At 50.2% G+C, this 20,651-nt stretch overlaps 2 protein-coding genes across 4 annotated transcripts in view; one reads left to right on the top strand and one right to left on the bottom strand.

Moving 5' to 3' along the window:
• Window positions 1–546: 546 nt before the first annotated feature.
• LOC309449594 (kelch-like protein 23) lies at window positions 547–4,031 on the top strand (the record flags this gene model as incomplete). Its single annotated transcript, XM_082071847.1, has 3 exons — window positions 547–1,468; window positions 2,776–3,187; window positions 3,491–4,031. The coding sequence occupies 3 exons, from the start codon at window positions 547–549 to the stop codon at window positions 3,801–3,803; spliced, it is 1,647 nt and encodes a 548-aa protein (XP_081927973.1). The 3' UTR covers window positions 3,804–4,031.
• A 1,982-nt stretch (window positions 4,032–6,013) lies between these two features.
• CERS4 (ceramide synthase 4) overlaps window positions 6,014–20,651 on the bottom strand; it is a 49,236-nt gene continuing 34,598 nt past the window's right edge. For all 3 annotated transcript variants that reach the window (XM_082071978.1, XM_082071977.1, XM_082071979.1), the window contains exons 5-12: window positions 19,146–19,264; window positions 16,614–16,671; window positions 15,602–15,652; window positions 14,089–14,181; window positions 12,749–12,877; window positions 12,387–12,493; window positions 11,841–11,997; window positions 6,014–7,945 (exon numbers count right to left, since the gene is read on the bottom strand). In XM_082071978.1, the coding sequence (XP_081928104.1) occupies window positions 7,754–7,945; window positions 11,841–11,997; window positions 12,387–12,493; window positions 12,749–12,877; window positions 14,089–14,181; window positions 15,602–15,652; window positions 16,614–16,671; window positions 19,146–19,264 (906 nt within the window). In that variant the 3' untranslated portion in view covers window positions 6,014–7,753. The remainder of the gene's footprint in view (window positions 7,946–11,840; window positions 11,998–12,386; window positions 12,494–12,748; window positions 12,878–14,088; window positions 14,182–15,601; window positions 15,653–16,613; window positions 16,672–19,145; window positions 19,265–20,651) is intronic.

The following is a 20,651-nucleotide window of genomic DNA, read 5'->3' as shown; positions in this document are numbered from 1 at the left end:
GCACTAGTTCAAGGCCACTGTGCAAATCTCTCCACTTAACACCTTGGTCTGAACACCCAGAAGTTCAGTGTGTGGAATCAGCTGTTGCTTGTACCCCGACTGTATTTATTGAGTGCACCAAGGTTGAAGGTGACAATATGTGACGGTTGGAACGGGGGCTCACTCCTTCCCCTATCTCTTACTCAAGTATAAAGTTAAATATGTACAACTTCTTGATATTTAGTCAGTGCTTAGCAAAGCTTTGGTTGTCTCCCCTCATAGTCCAGGCTCTTTGCTTGGCCAACAGCTCCTCTAATTCACCGTGGCCTTACCCAGCTAAGATGATAATGCCAATTAAATCTGCATTTTTTGGTTGTACAGCTCTGCTTTCAGCAGCGGGAAGGACTGAAGAGCGAAGCAGGAGGGTAGAAAACATCCTCTATTTTTAGGACAAGTCTGGCTTATCTTGTATTTATCCCAGCGGGGGGGATAATGTTTCCAGAGACCTCCTGTGAGTAAAGGCCGTGTAAGGGCTGAGTTAATTTTAACTGCCCGGCGGTCTCGAGCATGGAGCCGGCGCAGGAACCAGAGGAGCCGGGGCCTCAGACAGAAGCGGCTGCAGACACGGTTCTTGAGGTTGGACAGAGACTGTTCCAGGTCAGCCGCAGCGTCCTCGCGCTGCACAGCCCCTATTTCCGAGCCATGTTTTTTGGGGGGGCGAGGGAGAGCTCCCAACACCACATCGTGATCAGAGGGGTCGACGCGGTGCCTTTCCAGGCGCTGCTCGAGTTCGCTCGCACGGCCCGAGTGCCGATTGGCCAAGAAAACGTCGTCAGCTTACTGGAAACAGCTGATTTTTTTCAGTTCGAGAGGGTGAAGCTGTTGTGCGAGAAGTTTCTGGAGCGAGAGCTGCACGTTTCCAACTGCCTGGGCCTGCTGGGCTACGCGCAGCGATTCGCCGCCACGGGGCTGTACCGGGCGGCTCTGAACGTGGCTCTGACGCACTGGGGGGACGTGATGTGCCAGGAGGAGTTTAAGGCCCTACCCAAAGAGACGCTGGCGTGTCTCCTGAAAAGCGATGAGCTCTTCGTTTCGCGAGAAGACGTGGTTTTCGACAGCATCATGAGGTGGATAATGGAGGACCCAGCGACGAGAGAGGAGGACTTTCTGGACTTGGTGGGCGAAGTCAGGGTGGCTTTTCTGAGTTTGTCCTTCCTCGATGTCCTGGTGAAGCGCAGCAAGCGCGCGGGACAGACGGACACCTTTTCCAGACTCATAAAGAAGTTAGACAGCTGTCCTCCGCCCAGCTGGCGGGACATGAAGCTGTGTCCTCGTGCTGGCCGGAGTTACGACACCTTGTACGTCCTGGGAGGAAAGCACGACAAGGAACAGCAAGAATTGTTCCTCTTTCAACCTAAAACAGAGAGCTGGCAGGCTTGCTCTCCGCTGCAGCGCAGGAACCTCACGCAGTACGCGGTGGCAGCAGTAGGTAACTGCTAGAGAAACGTGACTGGGCAAATGTGAACAGAGGTGGAGGCTTAGAGACCCAAATACAGGAGTTCAGCTGCTCCTGTAAAACCACATGTCCAGCGTTGCTAAAACCTCGTTCATATTTGCATTCGTACTCGTTCAAAGAACAGTTAGGCTCAATATTTCTTTTCATATAGCAGAAGCAATTGAACTTACATCAGCTTTATCAGGAGCAAGTCCGACGACTTTGCTTTAAGCAGCGTATTTTTTCAGCCTTTCCTGTTGGTTTTGACAGATGGTGACTTCTGATTTATAGTTGCTGTTAAGCTAAACTTACCCATGGATGTTGTGAAAGCCTCATGCTTGGAGACTTCCAAGACAGCACAATACGGTGGCTTCCCTTGTTTAGTGTTGGCGATACTCCCATTTCAAGGGGCAGCTGGGACATAAACCCAGAGGTTCTTTCCAACCAAGTGTGTCCATGAGTGGGAGCAGCCTTGGAAGGATTTACTGCATCGCGTAGGCCCAGCCTATCTGTGCAGACGAGGAGTAAAGTCCTGCAAACCCATCGGAAGAGCAGTAATTACCTCTGCTCATCTTGTACCTCATCAGTACAGCCGGGGGAGGAATGAGAACTGTAGTTCTCAGGAGCAATTCTCAGCCTTTGTGTAACTGCTGTTTGAGCCAGCACTGGGCCCTTGTGGCCAGGAAGCCAATGGTACCTGGGGTGGGTTAGAAGGGGGTGGTCAGTAGGTCAGAGAGGTTCTCCTGCCCCTCTGCTCTGCCCTGGGGAGACCACACCTGGAATATGGTGCCCAGTTGTGGCCCCTCAGTTCCAGCAGGACAGGGAACTGCTGGAGAGAGTCCAGCGCAGCCACCAAGATGCTGCAGGGAGTGGAGCATCTCCCGTGTGAGGAAAGGCTGAGGGAGCTGGGGCTCTGGAGCTGGACAAGAGGACACTGAGGGGGGACCTCATTAATGTTTACAGATATATAAAGGGTGGGTGTCAGGAGGATGGAGCCAGGCTCTTCTTGGTGACAGCCGATGGTAGGACAAGGAATAATGGGTACAAACTGGAACACAGGAGGTTCCACTTAAATTTGAGAAGAAACTTGTTGGGGGTGAGGGTGGCAGAGCCTGGCCCAGGCTGCCCAGGGGGTTGTGGAGTCTCCTTCTGTGCAGACATTCCAACCCGCCTGGACACCTTCCTGTGTCACCTCATCTGGGTGTTCCTGCTCCATGGGGGGATTGCACTGGATGAGCTTTCCAGGTCCCTTCCAACCCCTGACACTCTGTGATTCTGTGTTTTCTCTGCTGTCTTTCCAGGAAGTTTCCTTTTCGTGACGGGAGGATATTTCCGGGATGAGTTTGTGTGGTACAGTGTGGACTGGGTGCTCATCTACAGCTGTGTGGACAACAGCTGGCTGGAGGGGCCGGCCATGAAGAAGTCCCGCAACAGCCACTGTGCGGTGGGAGCGGGACTGTACCTGTACGTGCTCGGGGGGAGCACGGACGACGGGATCGTCCCAGCCGTGGAGCGCATGGCGCTGCTGGACTCGGAGTGGGAGAGCATGAGTCCCATGGCTCAGCCCGTGGAAAGGGGAGATGCCGTCAGCGTGGGGACCAGGATCTACGTGGTCTGCGGCCTGGATGAAAATGGACACGTCTATGATGGAGTGCAAAGGCTGAACATAGAGACGGACAGCTGGGATGTTATCTCGCTCTCTCCGCTTCCAAGGTAAGAAAGAATCTTCTGGGACCTTTCTTTGAAACATTCTAGTGTTGGTCCTGTGCCAAGGAGCGGCTGGGCTGGAGAAATGCAGAGCTCCCATCACACCAACACTCCCGTGGTTCTCTCTTGATATAAGGACCAAGGTCATAGTGAGTATAGACGAGGTTCTCAGGGACGTGGTTTAGTGCCAGAGTCAGGTTATGGTTGGACTCAATGATCTTAATGGTCTCTTCCAACCAAAATGATTCTATGAATATTTCAGGGCCCAGATCTTTCTGTTGATTCTGATCCAGGTTTCTTCCCCCGCAGGTATGATCTCTGCATCACATCACTGAACGGCGCTCTGTACACCATCGGCGGGGGAGCTTTTCGACTGGACGTGGAGACAGACGAATGGACCCCGGTGGATGAGGAATGCTTGACCCACAAGTTCTTCATGGGGTGCAGCACTGCGAACGGACGCATTTATCTCCTTGGACAGAGGAAGGGGAACAGTGCCCTCCCCATTGTAGTCCTGTTTGATCCCTACCTGGACATGTGCCAAGTCATAGAGAACAAGCTCCCTTGTCCCCTTCCTATTCACGGCTGCGTCTCTGTGCGAAGGTTTGACACGTGGGCCTAAGCGACGCCAGATCCAGCATAACCAAGAAAAGGTCATCTGCTCTACAGCTGAGGGGAGTTGGATTGCGTCAAATTTGGTCCGTGAAATGTTTAAATTTTGAGAATAGATCTCTTCCTTTGTGACTTTGATTCCACCCGGCAAATCAACTTGAAGCAAAAGCCAGTGAAACCTTGGTGTCTACATGATGGTCATTATTGGAAACAGTGGCCAGCGTGGTTATGGTACAAAAACTCCTCAGGGCTGCTGTGAAATAAAGGGCTGCTCTGACCCTTAAGCTCTGTGCTTCTCTGTCCTTTGACCAGCTGGGAGAGACAAGTAAGTCATTGCTTCAGTGTTGGAAAATACTGTAGGAGTCAAATAATACATCAAATGTGTGTCATGGGAATCCACAGCGGGATCTATGAGCTCTCGGTGCTTGTGTTGCAAGGTCCCACTTGGACTCTCTCCAGAGGGACCCACAGGTAAGGTGGGACTGAGGGTGGGCTTGTCTTCTCACACCCGTGGGGACAGGTGATGCCACAGGCACAGGAGAGAGGGAGGGCAGGGCAAATACCGCATCGTATTTGTGTGGTATTTGGATGCCACATGCCACAAAAAGCAGAGAGATTCAGTATTCTTGGGGACAGTCCTCTGGACACCTTGTAGTGGTCAGGAAGCAGGTGAGGATTATCCTGGAGCAACCCTGTGAGATGCTGGTGGCAACCAGCACACTCACCTTTCAGAGGTGCATCACGAACAGGGCAGCAGGGACGCAGAGCAAGACGTGCCAAAGCTGCAGGTGGTGGTTTCTGCGGAGTCCTTCAAGTCTTCCCAGGCAGCTCCAGGTGGCAGTTGGTATTTGTGGTGCCAGAGCCGCTGTGACACCCCCATGCTGGTGAGGACGGGGGCACGGACAGACGAGGCTTCGGGACTCAGCATGCAAGTAGCAGCAAGACATAAAACTCATTCCTCATTCGAGATTCCCAGCTTGACAGCTCATCAATCACACTCCCCGCTCTCGCTCGATCCCACGACTTCAGATCAGTCGAAACAACGTCACTTGTTCTGACCTGCCTGGCGGGATAAGATGTCCTAGTACACAAAAGTGGCTCAGTGGGTGTTGAGGAGGTGGCTGCAGTTACACTGCTGCACAGACAACAAGTCCCCACCTGGTGATGATAACACCAGGGGCTTCTCTCTTGCGACCTCTTTCTTGCAGCTTTTCCTTCCCAGGCTGCAAAGCCCTCCCCTGTTGTTTTTAATCAAGTCCAACAGCTCTCCTGAATCCTTGATGCAGCACAGCATCCCAGCCTGGTTGGGTTGCAGGGACCTCTGCAGATCCCCAGCCCCACCAGCTCACGCAGGGTCACAGAGCAGATCACACAGGTGGGTCCAGGGGGTTGGAATGTCTCAGAGCAGGAGACTCCACACCCGCTCTGGGCAGCCTGGGCCAGGCTCTGGCACCTCCCAGCAAACAAGTTTCTGCTCATGTTCACATGGAGCCTCCTGTGTTTCAGTCTGTGCCCGTTGCCCCTCACCCTGGCGTTGGGCACCACTGAGCAGAGTCTGGTCCATCCTCTGACACCCACCCTGAGATATTGATCCATTGATCAGATCCCTCTCAGCTTCTCTTCTCCAGCTCAACAGCCCCAGCTCTCTAGTTCTTTCACAAGAACCAGATTTGCCTCCTAATGAGTTTATCTCAGCCATCAGAGCAACAAAAAAGCCCTGAGGGACAAAATTCAGCAGGCACCAACACGTGTCTGCATTGTGCAGTCGCTGGGAAGCATCCAGCTCCTCAGGTGAGAGGTGGTGTGTTCCTACAACAGGGATCTTCCCCAGCCTCCTAAAACCTCATGAGAAAGAAAAATAGACATTAATTTCTTTCTCCCTACCCTTGCAAGTCCAAAGCATCTCCCCAGTGCTGCAGTCCTGGACTTTTCACCACCCTGGTGGTACCGAGCAAGCTGGCATGCCCTGGGGTCTGGTGTGGGGTGTCCCCAAGTGTCCCTTGTTCCAACGCAGCTTTACCTGGTCGGAGACAAATCATGTGGCTGCAGATCTGTCCTGGCTGGGTGTCCTGGGTATGTGACCTCCTCTCCCTGCGCTGCGTGTGCACTGGCCTTGGCAACGGCACCGATTCGTGTCTCCCTTATCACACATCCACCTATATACTCCAACGAATCCAGGTTAACTCTTGCTAGTTAAAGTAGAAAATAGTCCAGACAATCAAATCTCTCAAAAGTAATTTATAAAGAAAGTTTCCATTCAGTAGTACAAAACGATACATAACCATCCCTCCGGAACACGTCACCGCAGAGGAGCAGCGAGGCTGTAGACTCGGATTAAAGGCACATGGCAGGATACAGAAGATACACTCCAAACCTCAAATTAGCTCCAGGTTTCAGAGACAAACTGTCTTCAGCAAATAAGAATTTAAAGGACGATGCAGGAGCAGAGGCTCTCGTCCCAGAGCGCGTTACTGCCCTGGGATCAGCCCCTCTGAAACCATCCCAAGTATTTTGCCGGAAACCTGAGATGAACACATACCAGCTCAGATCAAAGCTCCCAGTCTCAGCTCACCCGAGTGGAGCCCTGAAAACCCTCTGGTCCTTCTACGCTGTCACCTGCCTTTTAAATCTTAGACACGTGCACAACCTCCTCAAATCAGGCATTTCCTTGGTCCATGTTCCTCCCAGTCAGCGCTGGCCCTCGCTGGGCACAACCAGGGAAGCGTCCGCACGGCCCTGGCAGTGGGGGTCCCCGCACTCCCCACAGCGGATCTGCCAACGCTTTGATTTCATAGAATAACTGATCAGTAGAACAGGAACGTGTCACGCTAATTTAACTCTTTTAAGGGATTACAGCATCCAAGGTCTAAGACAGGACATAAGACACAGGACATGTGGACAAACGGAACCAGAACTGCATCATAACTTCATGGACTACTGCTTTAAACCTGCCATTCCTGATGCGTCCAGGCAAAGGCCCTCGAGTTCGAAGGCCGCGTTAAAGCAATATTCCATAAGGTTCAGCAGATCTCTTCTGGATCCTTTTTCCTCTGAGGACAGAGGAAATGTTCTCCCTTCTTGCCACAAGTTCACTCTGTAACCGTTTCCCACTGTGCCAATCACACCAGGTGAAAACAGGAGCACTAATCACTGTTGTATTCTAGATTATCTAGTTCCTCGTCACCTCCCGCTGACCACACTTCCCTCCGAGGCAGGTTTAAAGGATTACCTGACACCTGAGGCACGGCTGCCTGAATTTCCCAGCTCTTCCAGCTCTGATTTGGGTGGGTGGGTTCTCTCCAGCCTTTGGAGTTCCCACCTCTGTGGCAATAATGCTGACAACAGAAGGGACAGAGATCCACACCGTTACAAAACTGTGACACGCCACACAGCAGCATCTCCTTTGAGAAGAAAACATATTCTCCTATGTCTTGCCAAAGCTTTCATTCCACTATATTCAGTTGTAATTTTCTGAGTGTATGGGGTATGTCTTCTCAAAAGAGATGTCCCCGTATTGAGTGTCACACTTACCAGCCATAATCATCAGTGGCAATGGGCCAGGGCCCCCAGAGGCTGATCAAGGCTAAACAGATTCCTATTAAACAACATGAGGTGGTTAAGACTTGACACTGCCAGACTTTATCCACTTCTTTGTTTTTTAAAGTATTTTTCAAGATTAACGCATTTAACAGGAACTATGGTACAGTCTAATACAAGTCAAACCACTTTGATCCCTTTCTATCCGCTTCAAGGCTACAACCTATAGTAAGATTTTATTGAAGAAAGGCCAAAAACTTCCTTCTGATATCACCGACTATGAACACTTCTGTGTACAGGAAGCAGGAATTCAGCTATGATACTGCAAACGCACTCCGTTTTATCTACACAATGAGCAAAACTGTTTCTAAAGACGGTGGGCTGGCTCCATCGCAGCCCAGCCCCGCCGCAGGTGAGCAGTGGCTACCGGTCCTTGACGTGGCCGTTGCTGAGGTGGGTTCTGTCGTTCAGTGGCTCAGACCCGTTGCGCTGGATGTAATTGTTGCTTGTGACGTTGCTGAAATACGCCACCCCGTTTTTCTCCTTTTCCTTAATCTTTTCTCTTTCTTCATCCTTGTCGCTTTCTTCGGTGTCGCTCCTCATGTCCTTCTCCATCTATGGGAAAATGGAAATAAGAAGCGATACAAACACAGAGCCAGCTGAGCCCCAGGCTGAACATCCATCTGCTGCCCCAGCCTCTGCCTTTGGCACACGCATCCACACGCATACCACGTCACAGCATCGCAGCCTGGCTGGGTTACAGGAGCTCTGCAGATCCCCAGCCCCCCCTGCTCACGCAGGGTCACAGAGCAGATCACACAGGTGGGTCCAGGGGGTTTCAGTGTCTCAGAGCAGGAGACTCCACACCCGCTCTGGGCAGCCTGGGCCAGGCTCTGGCACCTCCCAGCAAACAAGTTTCTGCTCATGTTCACATGGAGCCTCCTGTGTTTCAGTCTGTGCCCGTTGCCCCTCACCCTGGCGCTGGGCACCACTGAACAGAGTCTGGTCCATCCTCTGACACCCACCCTGAGGCATTGATCCATTGATCAGATCCCTCTCAGCTTCTCTTCTCCAGCTCAACAGCCCCAGCTCCCTCAGTCTCTCCTCATCACAAAGATGCTCCAGACCCCTCAGCACCCTTTGGGTTTGCATCACCTTTGGAAACAGATTCTCTCCATCTCTTTGATTTCAGTGCAATCCCAGCTGTGACCCTGATAACATCAGGAATTGCTGTATGGGCTGGGAAGCAGCACCAAACCGCAGGTGTGCAGGACTGAGGACAATTGTGTAAGACCGAGGAGAAACACCTCGCTGCTTGAAAAAAAGGATGGGGAGGGGGAGCAGTTAATCAAGCTCTTTTACATCTGCCAAAGGGGACAAAAAGGGACAAACTTCTGCTCATGTGTGGCCCACAGGGCTGCAGGTTGAGCACTTAGGGCAGTCTGACAGCATCACTTTCCAATAAACTCAACACTAAGCCTCTCAACTCCGACTACGTTCAGTCTTACGTTCAGGTTTTGCCTCTTGCTATTGACTGAGAGATCTGTAACCCACTTTGGTAAATATTTAATTCATTGCCTTAAAAGGAAGACAAAGAATAAAAAACGTGATAAAACAACAGTTTAGAAAAAGCAGGCGAGCACTTGCTGGCTTCGCAGGCTATTTCTACTCTGCAATAAAAGACACCAAAATTGGGGACAAATTCACGGTGTGACACTCCCTGTTGGAAAGAGGGTTCTGAGGGAAAGCAGCAAATCCGACTGTGACCCGAGCTCTGGAAAGTGCTCCGTGCTGTGTCAGACGCTGCACGGACACCTCTGGTCTCCGTTTACTCTGTTTGTTGTGGGATATCTCATGAATCACGTTAAAAAGTCTGTTTGGTCCGATGCTCTTTCTAGAGATCACTACACCCAAATGCAGACAGGATTTGCAAGAACCCGAACTCGCACTGAATTCAAACTGCCTCCAAGGACAACACGGGCAGGAGATGCTGTTGTATATTCTGTCCACAACCTGCTCCTCATGTTGTTCTGGAATTGGCCATTCAGGAACTACGCAGGAGTCTTGTTCTGCAGCAGAAGGACAAATACTAATAATTTATATTCCTGTTTATCCCTTCATGGCCATGGAATGTGGCCGAGGCCCTAAAACCCACGAGGTTCCCAAAGGAACCATCCAGCTGTGTGAATTACTGCGATGTACCAGGGAATGAAACTCGTTACTTCAGGATCTGGGCTGAGTTCTAATCACTGGGGATTAGGGGACGTCACATGAGAAGGTGACACAGATAATCCCGTAGCCAGAGAGGAAAACTGTGGAGATCAGAAAATCCTGTGAGAAGAACGTGAACTTCTGACTGGAGCGAGAACTTCGTGGCTCTCAAAATGGGGAGAATGTCCTGTATACTTGCTTTGGGCTACTAATTACCATTGAAACCATCTGGTTAGGATGATTTTTGTTTGCTGTTGACTGCTCAATATGGAAAGAACTCAAATATATTTTTGCGTCAAATGTGGCAGATGATTTTTAGACAAAATAGGAACAATTTCGGATACGCTTCAGTATTTTTCTCCCTGCTGCTTCATTTCTTTCTAATAAGGCTGTTTATTACCTCATCATTTTTGCACTGTAATAACCCCAATGCTAATTCAGCCCACACTGGATTAGGAAAACAACAAAAGGGCGTCTTCAGTTGCATCTTCATTTTCTCCTCTGTGAAGTTTCTGTTTCCTAATTTGCAAGTAATTTGCTCTCTGCTACCTCAAGGGACGGCAGATAAAGAAAACGGGGACGATATGCATGAAGATGAGCCTTTAATTCTTGTTCTCTGTTCCCGTAAGACAGAATTCCCCAGTTGGATACTAATAAAACAGCTGATACTGGGCTAGGAGGTCACATCCCACAAGGCGCTGACTGTTTTTCCTGGACTGTGTCCTCGGCATGTGGCCGATCCAATGCCTCTAGGACACGTCTTTGATTTTGGGATGAATTTCAGGCTGAGCAGCTGTTTGGTGTCACAGCAAATATTACAGGCTATGGTCAGAAAGAGGGGGATGCATTTCACTGAAGTTGACAGGGCTGCATCTCCAACATTCATCCAGGGTTGCTCTGTGACTGGTGGAGATGAGCAGCATTACCTGGGTGCAGTTTTGAACTGGTTACGCTTTGGACACGCCTGTTTGCCTCTATTGCTACGGAAAGAGTCCGGACAGCTGGTTCAGACAGAACTACGTGCTCTGGAGATGTCTACAGCACCGCAAGACAAACCAGATAAAACATATAAACGATCTGGGTGCTGGGGCAGAGCGAACTCAAAGCAAGTTTGCTGAAGAGACAAAACTGGGAGGAGTGGCTGATATGGCACAGGATCAGACCTGGACAGGCTGGGGAACTGGGCAAACTGGAACCCTGTGAGATTCAACAAGGGGAGTGCGAGGAGGAACAACCGCAGGCACCAGGACGTGCCGGGGGCTCAGCAGCTTCTCTGAGAAAAACCTGGAGGTCCTGGCAGACGCCCAGTTGAACAGGAGCCAGAAATGTGCCCTTGCCCCTCCTGGGCTGTGTCGGGAGGAGCGCTGGCAGCAAGTCGAGGGATCCATCCCCTCTGCTCGGCACTGGCGAGGCCACATTGGGAGTGCTGGGTCCACTTCTGGGCTCCTCAGCACAAGAGAGACATGGACAAACTGGAGAGAGTCCCACAAAGATGATGGAGGAACCGGAGCATCTCACATTGGAGAAAAGCTGAGAGATCTGGGATGTTCAGCCTGGGGAGGGGAAGGCTCAGGGGATGTTGGGAAAGTGCCAGAGCCTTCTCGGCAGTGCCCAGTGACAGGACAAGAGGCAACGGACACAAACTGAAACACGAGAAGCTCCCTTTGAACACCAGGAAACAGTTTTTTACTGTGAGGGTGACCGAGCATGGCACAGGGCGCATGGATTTTTTGTGAGATATTGAAAAGCCGTCTGGACGTGGTCCTGGGCAACCCGCTCTAGGTGACATTGACTAAGCCAGGAAGATGGACGAGACTTTCAGAGGTGCTTTCTATCCTCAGCCATTCTGTGATTCTGTGATCTCGGTAACACCGTAATTAAAAATCCTGCACTAGAAGGGAAGCACTTTTGCACTGGCCTCCCCAGTCATGACGACTTTTGCTGCCTTGATTTCTTAGTTTTGTTACAAATGAAAGTCATACAGGGCCAAGTGCTGAATGACCCAGATGTCACTCACTTTGTTCATGGAAATCTCCACTGGCCTCCAATCCACATTTTTCTTGAATACAAGCATCAGAACTGAACCAAACATCGTAGTGACTTTAAAAACTTACTCTTTTTTTGACCACTTTCCCTAATAATATTGAGTCTTCCTTTCACCTCACTGTTACGAACGTACATGTATGATTTCACTGGGGCAAGAAGGAATCCATCCCAGATGAAGCCCTGCGCTCCCAAGCACTGTGGGTGGACCCTCCCTCCCCATGTCACACACAGGGGACAACAAACTGGTCCATACCGTGCCCTGGAGGACGAACTTGTAGACCATACGAATAATCAGGCAGGACCAGAAGACATGGAGCAGCTGCAGAATGATCAGGAGAGTATTCACGAAGTAGTATCCGAAGAAGGGTTGGAATATCTCCATGGAGTAATAGTAGGTGTTATAGAGCACTCTGCAAATGAGAGAGAATTGCAGCGAAGGGAAAACATGTTAATAAGGCTGTAATTAAGCCCCAGAAAGTTTCAGATCAGGCACTTTCTTCTTATATAGAACAGATGTGAGCCAGGTCTCAGTTCCCCACCAGAAACAAGTGGGGCAGAGCCACAGGGTGAGGGCTGCTGCTCTGCAGTGCGCTGCAGCACTTTAGGAACTCCAAGGCTCACCCTCCTTTACCCCAAGGCAGGTGCAACAGCCACGTGGCCCTGCAGCCCATGCAAAGGGCACAAACACACGCTCAAGGATCGAAAAGCAAAGGCTACAGCTAAAGATTCGGCCCCCGGCTGAATTAGGCTGCCTCTCAGAAGGCAGCTTTGCCATTTCCCTTGACTGCAGCAGACTCACGTGTAGGGGAAAACGACCAGGCGGCTGATGAGGAAAACAGCGGAGAAGATCATAAAGAGGCTGTCGCAAGTTTTTTTCCACTTCATGTAATTGAATATCTTAGTTGGCTGGAAGGAGAAAGAACAATAAAACAGCAGGTCAAGACCGTGCATCTGCACATGCTCCAGGAAGCTAATGAGCCAGATACGGGACAATCTGTGTGTGGATAATCCTGCCTCTTCCTAGGGTGGGTCTGATCAGTCCTGAGTTATCTGTGAAACACCGTAATGCCCGGCCCGTGCTGAGCCAGATCAAATGCACCCTTTGGCTGGAGAACAGCGCTGCTCTCCAGGCTCTGCCCGGCACGTCCGCTGCGAGCTCACCTCTAGGAAGCAATCGGAGGCATCGTGAATCACCAGCACCAGCGTCCCGATGCGGATGTAATTGGCACAGTATGAGAAACTGATGAGGAAGATGGTTGCAGCGTGATGGACTATCTGCTCCTTGAAGTCCTGAAGGGGACAGCAGAGAATAAAATACATAAATACAGCACAGAATAAAATATATCATATCCTTCTGCCCGTTTCAAGTGTGCTTCCTGCAGGTAGCAAGGAAAGCTCTCTTCCCAATGACTAAGAAACCTCCCACTATAAGGTCTTACCCTTATAACTCTTCTACCAAACACATTCTACAAATGCAGACAACCAAGAGACCCAGGAATGAAGAGATTATGGTACAAACTGAGGATCTCACAGCAAAGAACACTCTCTCCCTCCACCAGTACTGGTCCCGTGATGGTGCAAATCAGATGACAGAAGAGCCAACGATTCAGTACAAACTCAACACAAAGCTTCCTTTCTGTCACAAAGAGGTGCCCGTATCCATCTCTGTGCCCCTGTGCCTGTTTGCACAATCATCGCAGACCCTCAGGATCACTGGTGGAGACTCACAACTACCCTTATAAGAACATACTTACAGCCTCAATGCCCGAGTGTGCCGGTGTAACCACGCAGCACTGTCTGCTGGGGCACAGGCACCAGGGGCACAGGCAGCTTAACTGGCAGAGAATCATCTCTTTTCCTGTCTACAAGCCTAGGAGAGTCTCAGAAAAGCAATTTTAAAGTTTAGATTTGAAGTTTGGATTGAGAACACTGCAGTAGTTTGCACCTTTCTGTGTCACGTTTTGTGTTCTCCACTTCCCAGAGGAGAGGGAAGGCAGTGGCTGGGAATGGCAATTCCTGCGATCAGCAAGGACAGAGTCCCTCAGAACCTCAGACTCTTGGGGATCACCCTCCTGAACCCCAGCCTGGTTGGGTTGCAGGAGCTCTGCAGATCCCCAGCCCCACCTGCTCACGCAGGGTCACAGAGCAGATCACACAGGTGGGTCCAGGGGGTTGGAATGTCTCAGAGCAGGAGACTCCACACCCGCTCTGGGCAGCCTGGGCCAGGCTCTGGCACCTCCCAGCAAACAAGTTGCTGCTCATGTTCACATGGAGCCTCCTGTGTTTCAGTCTGTGCCCGTTGCCCCTCACCCTGGCGTTGGGCACCACTGAACAGAGTCTGGTCCATCCTCTGACACCCACCCTGAGATATTGATCCCATTGATCAGATCCCTCTCAGCTGCTCCAGCTCAACAGCCCCAGCTCTCTCAGGCTCCCTCTCTCTCCTGAGTGTTCACTTCGGGTCTTGTTTCGCTCGGCTCTTCCCTGAGGCTGCCACTCACCTTCCTCTTCACGTCAAAGGGCAGCGTGAAGACCAGGGACCAGTAGAAGGAGAGTTCCAGCAGGTAGTACCAGAACAGGGAGGGCTGGAGAGGCTGTGAGAGGGGAAGAGACGGGGAAATACCCATCAGATCAAGCAGAGCAAGGGCTGGAAGTGAAGGCTCCTTCCTCATCAGAAGAATATCAGCCAACCAAACCAACACTTCACGGGGAAACACTTCAAGTGAACAATGTGGTTACTCACTGAATCCCAGTGAGAAAAGTAATCTGCATTCTTCTGGGTAATTTCTTTGGGGTTTCACAGCTGGAAAACTAAAGGCTTAGATGCACCCAGCAAGGTATGTGCTATTTAACAAGTAATTTTTTGCTGTTGTGGCACTATATGGCCTCCTAAACCTCAACCTGTTTGATAAGAGAAAATTACTATGACTACAGCAGCTTTGCAACTAACATTTCCAAAGAATCACAGAGCACGGTGCCCCCAAATCCCCATCTATCTGGGCTTTCTCTACCCAAAGTGTTGATTTGTGGCCTGCATAGATTTTAGTTTGTTTTCCTTCACAGCACCAGTGACTGGCCACAAGCAGCACAGCTGGATGCTCTGGTGCCACTGGGGGATGTTAACATCTGCCAGAGGTTATCCAACAGGAGGTCTGGATCAGAAGGGACTTTTGTCTGCAAATATAAGATTATTTGGGATAACTGGCTTTCCTTTTGTCCTTGTCTGTAGGACAGGGCATGGTTTAGTAGAAACTATATTTACTCCATTCTTTTTTCCTGCTCACACACAGGTCTGTCCTTGCCCTTTCTTGCTCTTTGCCGGTGGGACATCACCAGCTCCGGTTTGGGTCTTTTCTGTTTGTTAGAGCTGCTGGACGGTGCGTGTTGCGTTCACACGGCCAGGTTTTGGTAGCAGGGCCGCTGCAGGGACGGCTGCTCCAAGAAGGTGCCAGAAGCTGCCCTGTGTCCAACCAAGCCAGGTCCAGACGGCTCCAAGACGGACCTGCCAAAGCTGAGCTCATCAGCTGGGATAATTTATTTAACAAGTAGTAAAAACTGTTGTGTAACAGCCGTTCCTTCCAACCTGGGATTCTACAATTCTTCAGTTCAGCTGAAATACGTGGCGTTCAGAGCACGTCCTCTGTTCTACACGCCACTGAGGTCTTTGCTACTTGTCCTCAGGCAACATGTTCCTCTCCGGGCTGCGTCTCCTCTACAAACTACACGGCCTGGAGTATTCCCATTTTCCAGGCTCTTGGCTCACGTGGTCAGAACTCCCACCTGCCCTCTATCTGTGCAGCCTCCTCCTGCTTTCCTGACTCATCCTCAACTGCCTTTAGCTCACACCAGATACAAAGACACTTCCCATTGATGAGGATCTGGCTTTGAATTCTTAGGGCTTGTGGGTCCAGATTTAATTCAGTGCCCTCTCTTTCGTCACCATATAACCGGATTTTCAAAAGATATTGAAAGACGATGATTTAAACCAGCAGTTTTCCCTCTTGCATGACTCACCTGTTGTGGATACCCCGTCCAGCACTCTCTGTGGTCCCAAAGCCAAGGCTTCTGGAAAGGAAATGCAACACGAATGTGAGAATGCCAGAGGAATTCTTCTCTTATCAACTTACTCCTTTAGCTCGTTACCACTACAGCCTTTGTGGTGTTTTATTGCAGGCAGAGCTGGTTGCGCTGTCCGGAATTCATTTGACAAGAAATTTCTGCTACAAGAACCTGCGGTTGCTTGTGATGTTGCCAATTTGTGGCTATTGCGCTGACATTTCACACGGTGTCCAGCCCAATTCCAAATCAAATCGCTCAGGGACAATTTCTACCAACTTGTTGCAGCCCTGGGGTAGTGGTTTTGAATATATTCAAATATTCTTACAACTGTTTCATTAAGAATCTCTGTGCTTTGAAGAAAAATGTAGGAAGAAAGCTGAAAATTTGTGTGTCAGGAACATGTTTTTTCCTCTACTGGCGAGGATCGTCCTACAGTCTAAGTAATGAACCTCTGAAGATATCTGACTTGGTTCACACTTCATATCGAATTGGTAGTTTAGAACTTGGCAGATCAGAAACTTCCACAGACGTACGGCAACTGAAGTCCCCAAAATTTCTTCCTGCATGGAGCATCCCTTGGGTAAGGAAAATCAATGAATAAAGTCATTAAATTGCAGTCCATGCTCCAAAGGAAGGCTGAGTTTTTACAACACACAAACAGGCCCTGCAGCCTCCACTTCAGGTCAGTGTTCCAGCTCCTGCCCCCAGAAATGTGTTTTCACACAATCCCAATGTTCTTCTGCTTTGGCAGAAGAAGAGGAAACCTCTTGGTTTTGAGCTGGAGTTTTTAAAACAAGCACAGGCCAGGATGTCTGTGGTTTGATACGCGTGTTGTGCAGAGGATACACACCGAGACGGTGGGAAAAGCTCTATGAGAAGGTCAGAAAGGACATGTATGACAACAAAACCTGCCGGTTTTGCAGGTGCTGGCAGGTGGAACAGCAGGTGGCACTGCCGGTGTACTCACGTCGTACAGGACAGCCAGGCCAGTGAAGAACGCCGTGATGTAAAACAGAAACCTCCAGCTGCAAAGAAACAAACCAAAGGATGTTAGAACCCCATTCATTAACCACCAAGCTGCAATTCAGCATTTCAATGACACTCATTCAAAGAATCTCACTACTAAGGCAAAGACGTACATTAATATGTTCAAAGTTTGCCTGGATCATAAGGATCATAAGGAGCGGCTCTTCTGCTTTAGGGATGGCAGAAAACACAAGGATCCCAGAGCATCATCCCAAACCTTCTCAGCTCTGGCAGGTACACGGCTGGAACTCAAACAGCGCCAACCTCTCTCCCAGGCTTTTGCAGACCAGGCACGCTAGATTCATTATCACGGAAAGTAATTAATTACTGCCAGGTTTGGTCTCAGTAATGATTTACCCACATTAAACCCACATGGCAGCACATGTGAGCTGTCGGCCCAGTTTGGTGGACAGAGGCAGGTCACGCTGAATATACACACGTACGGTGAGGAACGAGGGGGTTTCACCCCATCATAAAAACACAGAGAATCTTTAAAGGAGTAAAACTGTCTAAACCAGTCCTTTAATTCCCCAAAATCTCCATACCACATCAGAAGTAAATATGTTTTGAGACTCCACTTGCCAACGAAACCCACAGGAGCTCTAAGAGAGACATTAACTGCACAAAGCTGCTGTTTCACATCCAAGGACATTCCGCAAGTGGTACCGGGGCAGGTGGAAGGACAAGATCCCCGGTGAGCTGAGCCAGAAAAGCCTTTGCTGTTTACTGGTGCTGTTTACTGCAAGTCAGCTGAGTGCCGGCACAATTTAAGATTTCATCTTGATGGATAAAGCACGGCTGCTTTACCATTCCTTGTCCAGGGATTTGGGAAATATTTATAACTGCAACTAGCTGGAATATTATAAATAAATAACATCAATAATTCTTTTCTTTTTCAATTAGGGTTTTTAGGCAGGGGGTTTGAATTAGAGGTTGATCACCTTGTGCTCCAATTAGCGCGCAGCTCAAAGTCGATGCCCACCCGACAGATAGACACTTTTAGACCGATGAACAGCACTGCAGCTATTTAATGATTTATTTCATCCCTGTGGCTTCCCTGGAATAAACTATTTCCTTACAGAAAGCAGCCACTCATTTCAACCACGCTCAGCAGCATCCTCCTTTAGTGTGGAATGGTTACTCAGGACTAACACTTATGGAACAGTCTGATGTGAGATTCATTTTGTGCCTCCACATAATACCGAGGATTTCCATGAGGTTGTTTCCAAGGAGTTTTGCTCTTTGGAAAACAGGAACTTTCACACCGGCCCCTTTTTCTGGCTCTAGGAAAGGGTTTTGACGCGCAGGATGCTGAAGCCAACGGACAGCAGAGCACAATGCAGCTCTGCCTGCGGCTTCTGAAAGCAACGGCGTGCAGAACAGCTGCAGAAAAGGCGCAGCTGAAGGAGTCAGCGAAGCAAAGAGAAGTCATGGGAAAGGCAACAGAAAGGCTGATTATTCTGGAGGCACCCAAACAGCAGCAAAGCGGCAAGATGCAAAACAGGAGAGAGTTTTTCAGGCACAACTGTGTTTCAATGTCAGTCTGATCAAGTCAGAAACAGAGGCCCTATAAGGAATAAAGGTGAGACGGGAGTCAAAGGAGACTTGGGAGAGAAAACAAAGGGGGAAAGCAAGGGATGTTTCAGTAACGGAGAAGCAGCAGAGCATTGCAGAAGCAGCAGGTGGGGCAGGGAAGACCCAGGATGCTCCCTGCACTGGGTGGATGCAGACTGGGAGGCAGTGAATGAGCTGGGATGCTCTCTGCAGTGGGTGGACACTGGGATGTACTGAACTGGGACGTTCTCTGCATTGGGTGGACACTGGGATGCAATGAACTGGGATGCTCTCTGCACTGGGCGGACACTGGGATGTACTGAGCTGGGATGCTCTCTGCACTGGGCGGACACTGGGATGTACTGAGCTGGGATGTTGCACTGGGCGGACACTGGGATGTACTGAGCTGGGATGTTCTCTGCACTGGGCGGACACTGGGATGCAATGAACTGGGATGTTGCACTGGGTGGACACTGGGATGTACTGAGTTGGGATGCTCTCTGCACTGGGCGGACACTGGGATGTAATGAATTGGGATGTTCTCTGCAGTGGGAGGACACTGGGATGTACTGAGCTGGGATGTTCTCTGCACTGGGTGGACACTGCGATGTACTGAACTGGGATGTTCTCTGCATTGGGTGGACACTGGGATGCTCTCTGCACTGGGCGGACACTGGGATGCAATGAACTGGGATGTTGCACTGGGTGGACACTGGGATGTACTGAGTTGGGATGCTCTCTGCACTGGGCGGACACTGGGATGTACTGAGCTGGGATGCTCTCTGCACTGGGCGGACACTGGGATGTACTGAGCTGGGATGCTCTCTGCACTGGGCGGACACTGGGATGTGCTGTGCTGCCCGCGGAGCTCAGCTCTGGTGAGCAGCCCCCACTGCTCACGGTTTGTGCTCCTGCTCACCAGGCCTCGCAGAACTTCTTGGACAGGCTGGGCCGGTCTGCGTTCCTGCGGCGCCGGAACCATCTCTCCACCTTCCTGACGGGCAGGTCGCTCTGTTTGGCTAAACCGATCAGCTCGCCCTGGAAGAGAGGGGAGGCAGGAGGGTTCAGAGCCAGGTTTGGAGATCAGAAGGGGCAGCTCGTCTGACCCAGCACAGAGCCCAGCTGGAGGCTCCGGGGAAGCCCAGATCTGTCCAGGCCAAGGCATCTTTCAGAAAGCCGTCCATTCCTAAAGACCTCAGATAGTAGGAAATCTTTCCCTTCCCCCTGTAATCAGCTGGATTGCTGTTGAATATAGAAACTTTACATTTTTTACACTAACTTCTCCAGTTTCAACTGTCAAACTCTGGTCTTGTTTCCTCACAGGAGTTTGTTGTCGAACCACTTAAAGTCCCTTAAATCTGTCACTTCAAAAAATATTTGCTGCAGCTTAAACAACTTTTAAAGATCTGCACCAAATCTTGTCCTGCCTTTCAGCATTCTGATGTATTATCAGCCACAACCTGACTGACATCACGAGCAGAGGCAACACCATTTTCTCACTGGATATTCTTCCTGTTGTACTAAACCTGTTACGAGTATTTTTTCAATAGATTACCCACAGAAATCCTGCAATTACCTTGTCCTTAAGCTCTTAAGAGTTTGGCATGTGAAAAAATATTATGTTCTATATTCCCTCTGGAAGTGTCATCATGGATAGCTTTATATTTTAAGTAAAACAATAGTTTTTCACAGAATGCATTAATGGTATCATGTAAGAGTGACTTACATAGTCCAAGCACGTCCTACAAAAGTATGTCCATCACCAATTTTCAGACATGCTTCTTTCTACTCTTACTCAGTGACTTTTTGTGGTGGAGACAAATGGAGACACTGATTTATATCTCCAGTTGCTCCATGGTGTGGAATTCCTCCCAAAGAGAAGGCTGCTGAGAACAGTAAGATCTCATTGTGCATTGGACAAGTAAAAGGTGGTGAGTGAGAGCTCACGGGAGAGGGAAGAAGCCATGAGGCTGCCCAGGGTGTAACCAGTGAACAGAGAGCGAGGCAGCAGCTCTGTCCTCACTCCACGTCCCAGCGCTCTCAGGGGTCTCGTGGTGAGGATAAGCTCCAGTAACACAGATTTGCCCCCCAAAAGTGCCACCCAGTGCAATGTGGATGCAGGTAAAGCTGTGGGGAAAACCTGCTTCAAAGCCAGGCCTTGTGTTAAACCTCTGCGACAGGAGTTTGGTGAGCAGTGACAGAGCCCAGGGAACGGCAGAAGATGTGCCGGGGAGGGTCAGTGGGACATGAGGAAAAGGTTCGTCCCCCAGAGGTGCTGGACACTGAACAGGCTCCCCAGGGAGGGGTCACGGCCCCAACCTGACAGTGTTCAAGAAGAGACTGGACACCGTCCTCAGACACACGGGGTGACCTGTGGGGTGTCCTGTGCAGGGACAGCAGTCGGACTCCATGATCCTGTGGGTCT

Source organism: Streptopelia decaocto (assembly GCF_964273445.1).
Source record: "Streptopelia decaocto genome assembly, chromosome: 24".
NCBI classification, from domain to species: Eukaryota; Metazoa; Chordata; class Aves; order Columbiformes; family Columbidae; genus Streptopelia; species Streptopelia decaocto.
The sequence above is the reverse complement of the archived record's forward strand: the minus strand, read 5'-3'. Positions and strand labels throughout refer to the sequence as shown.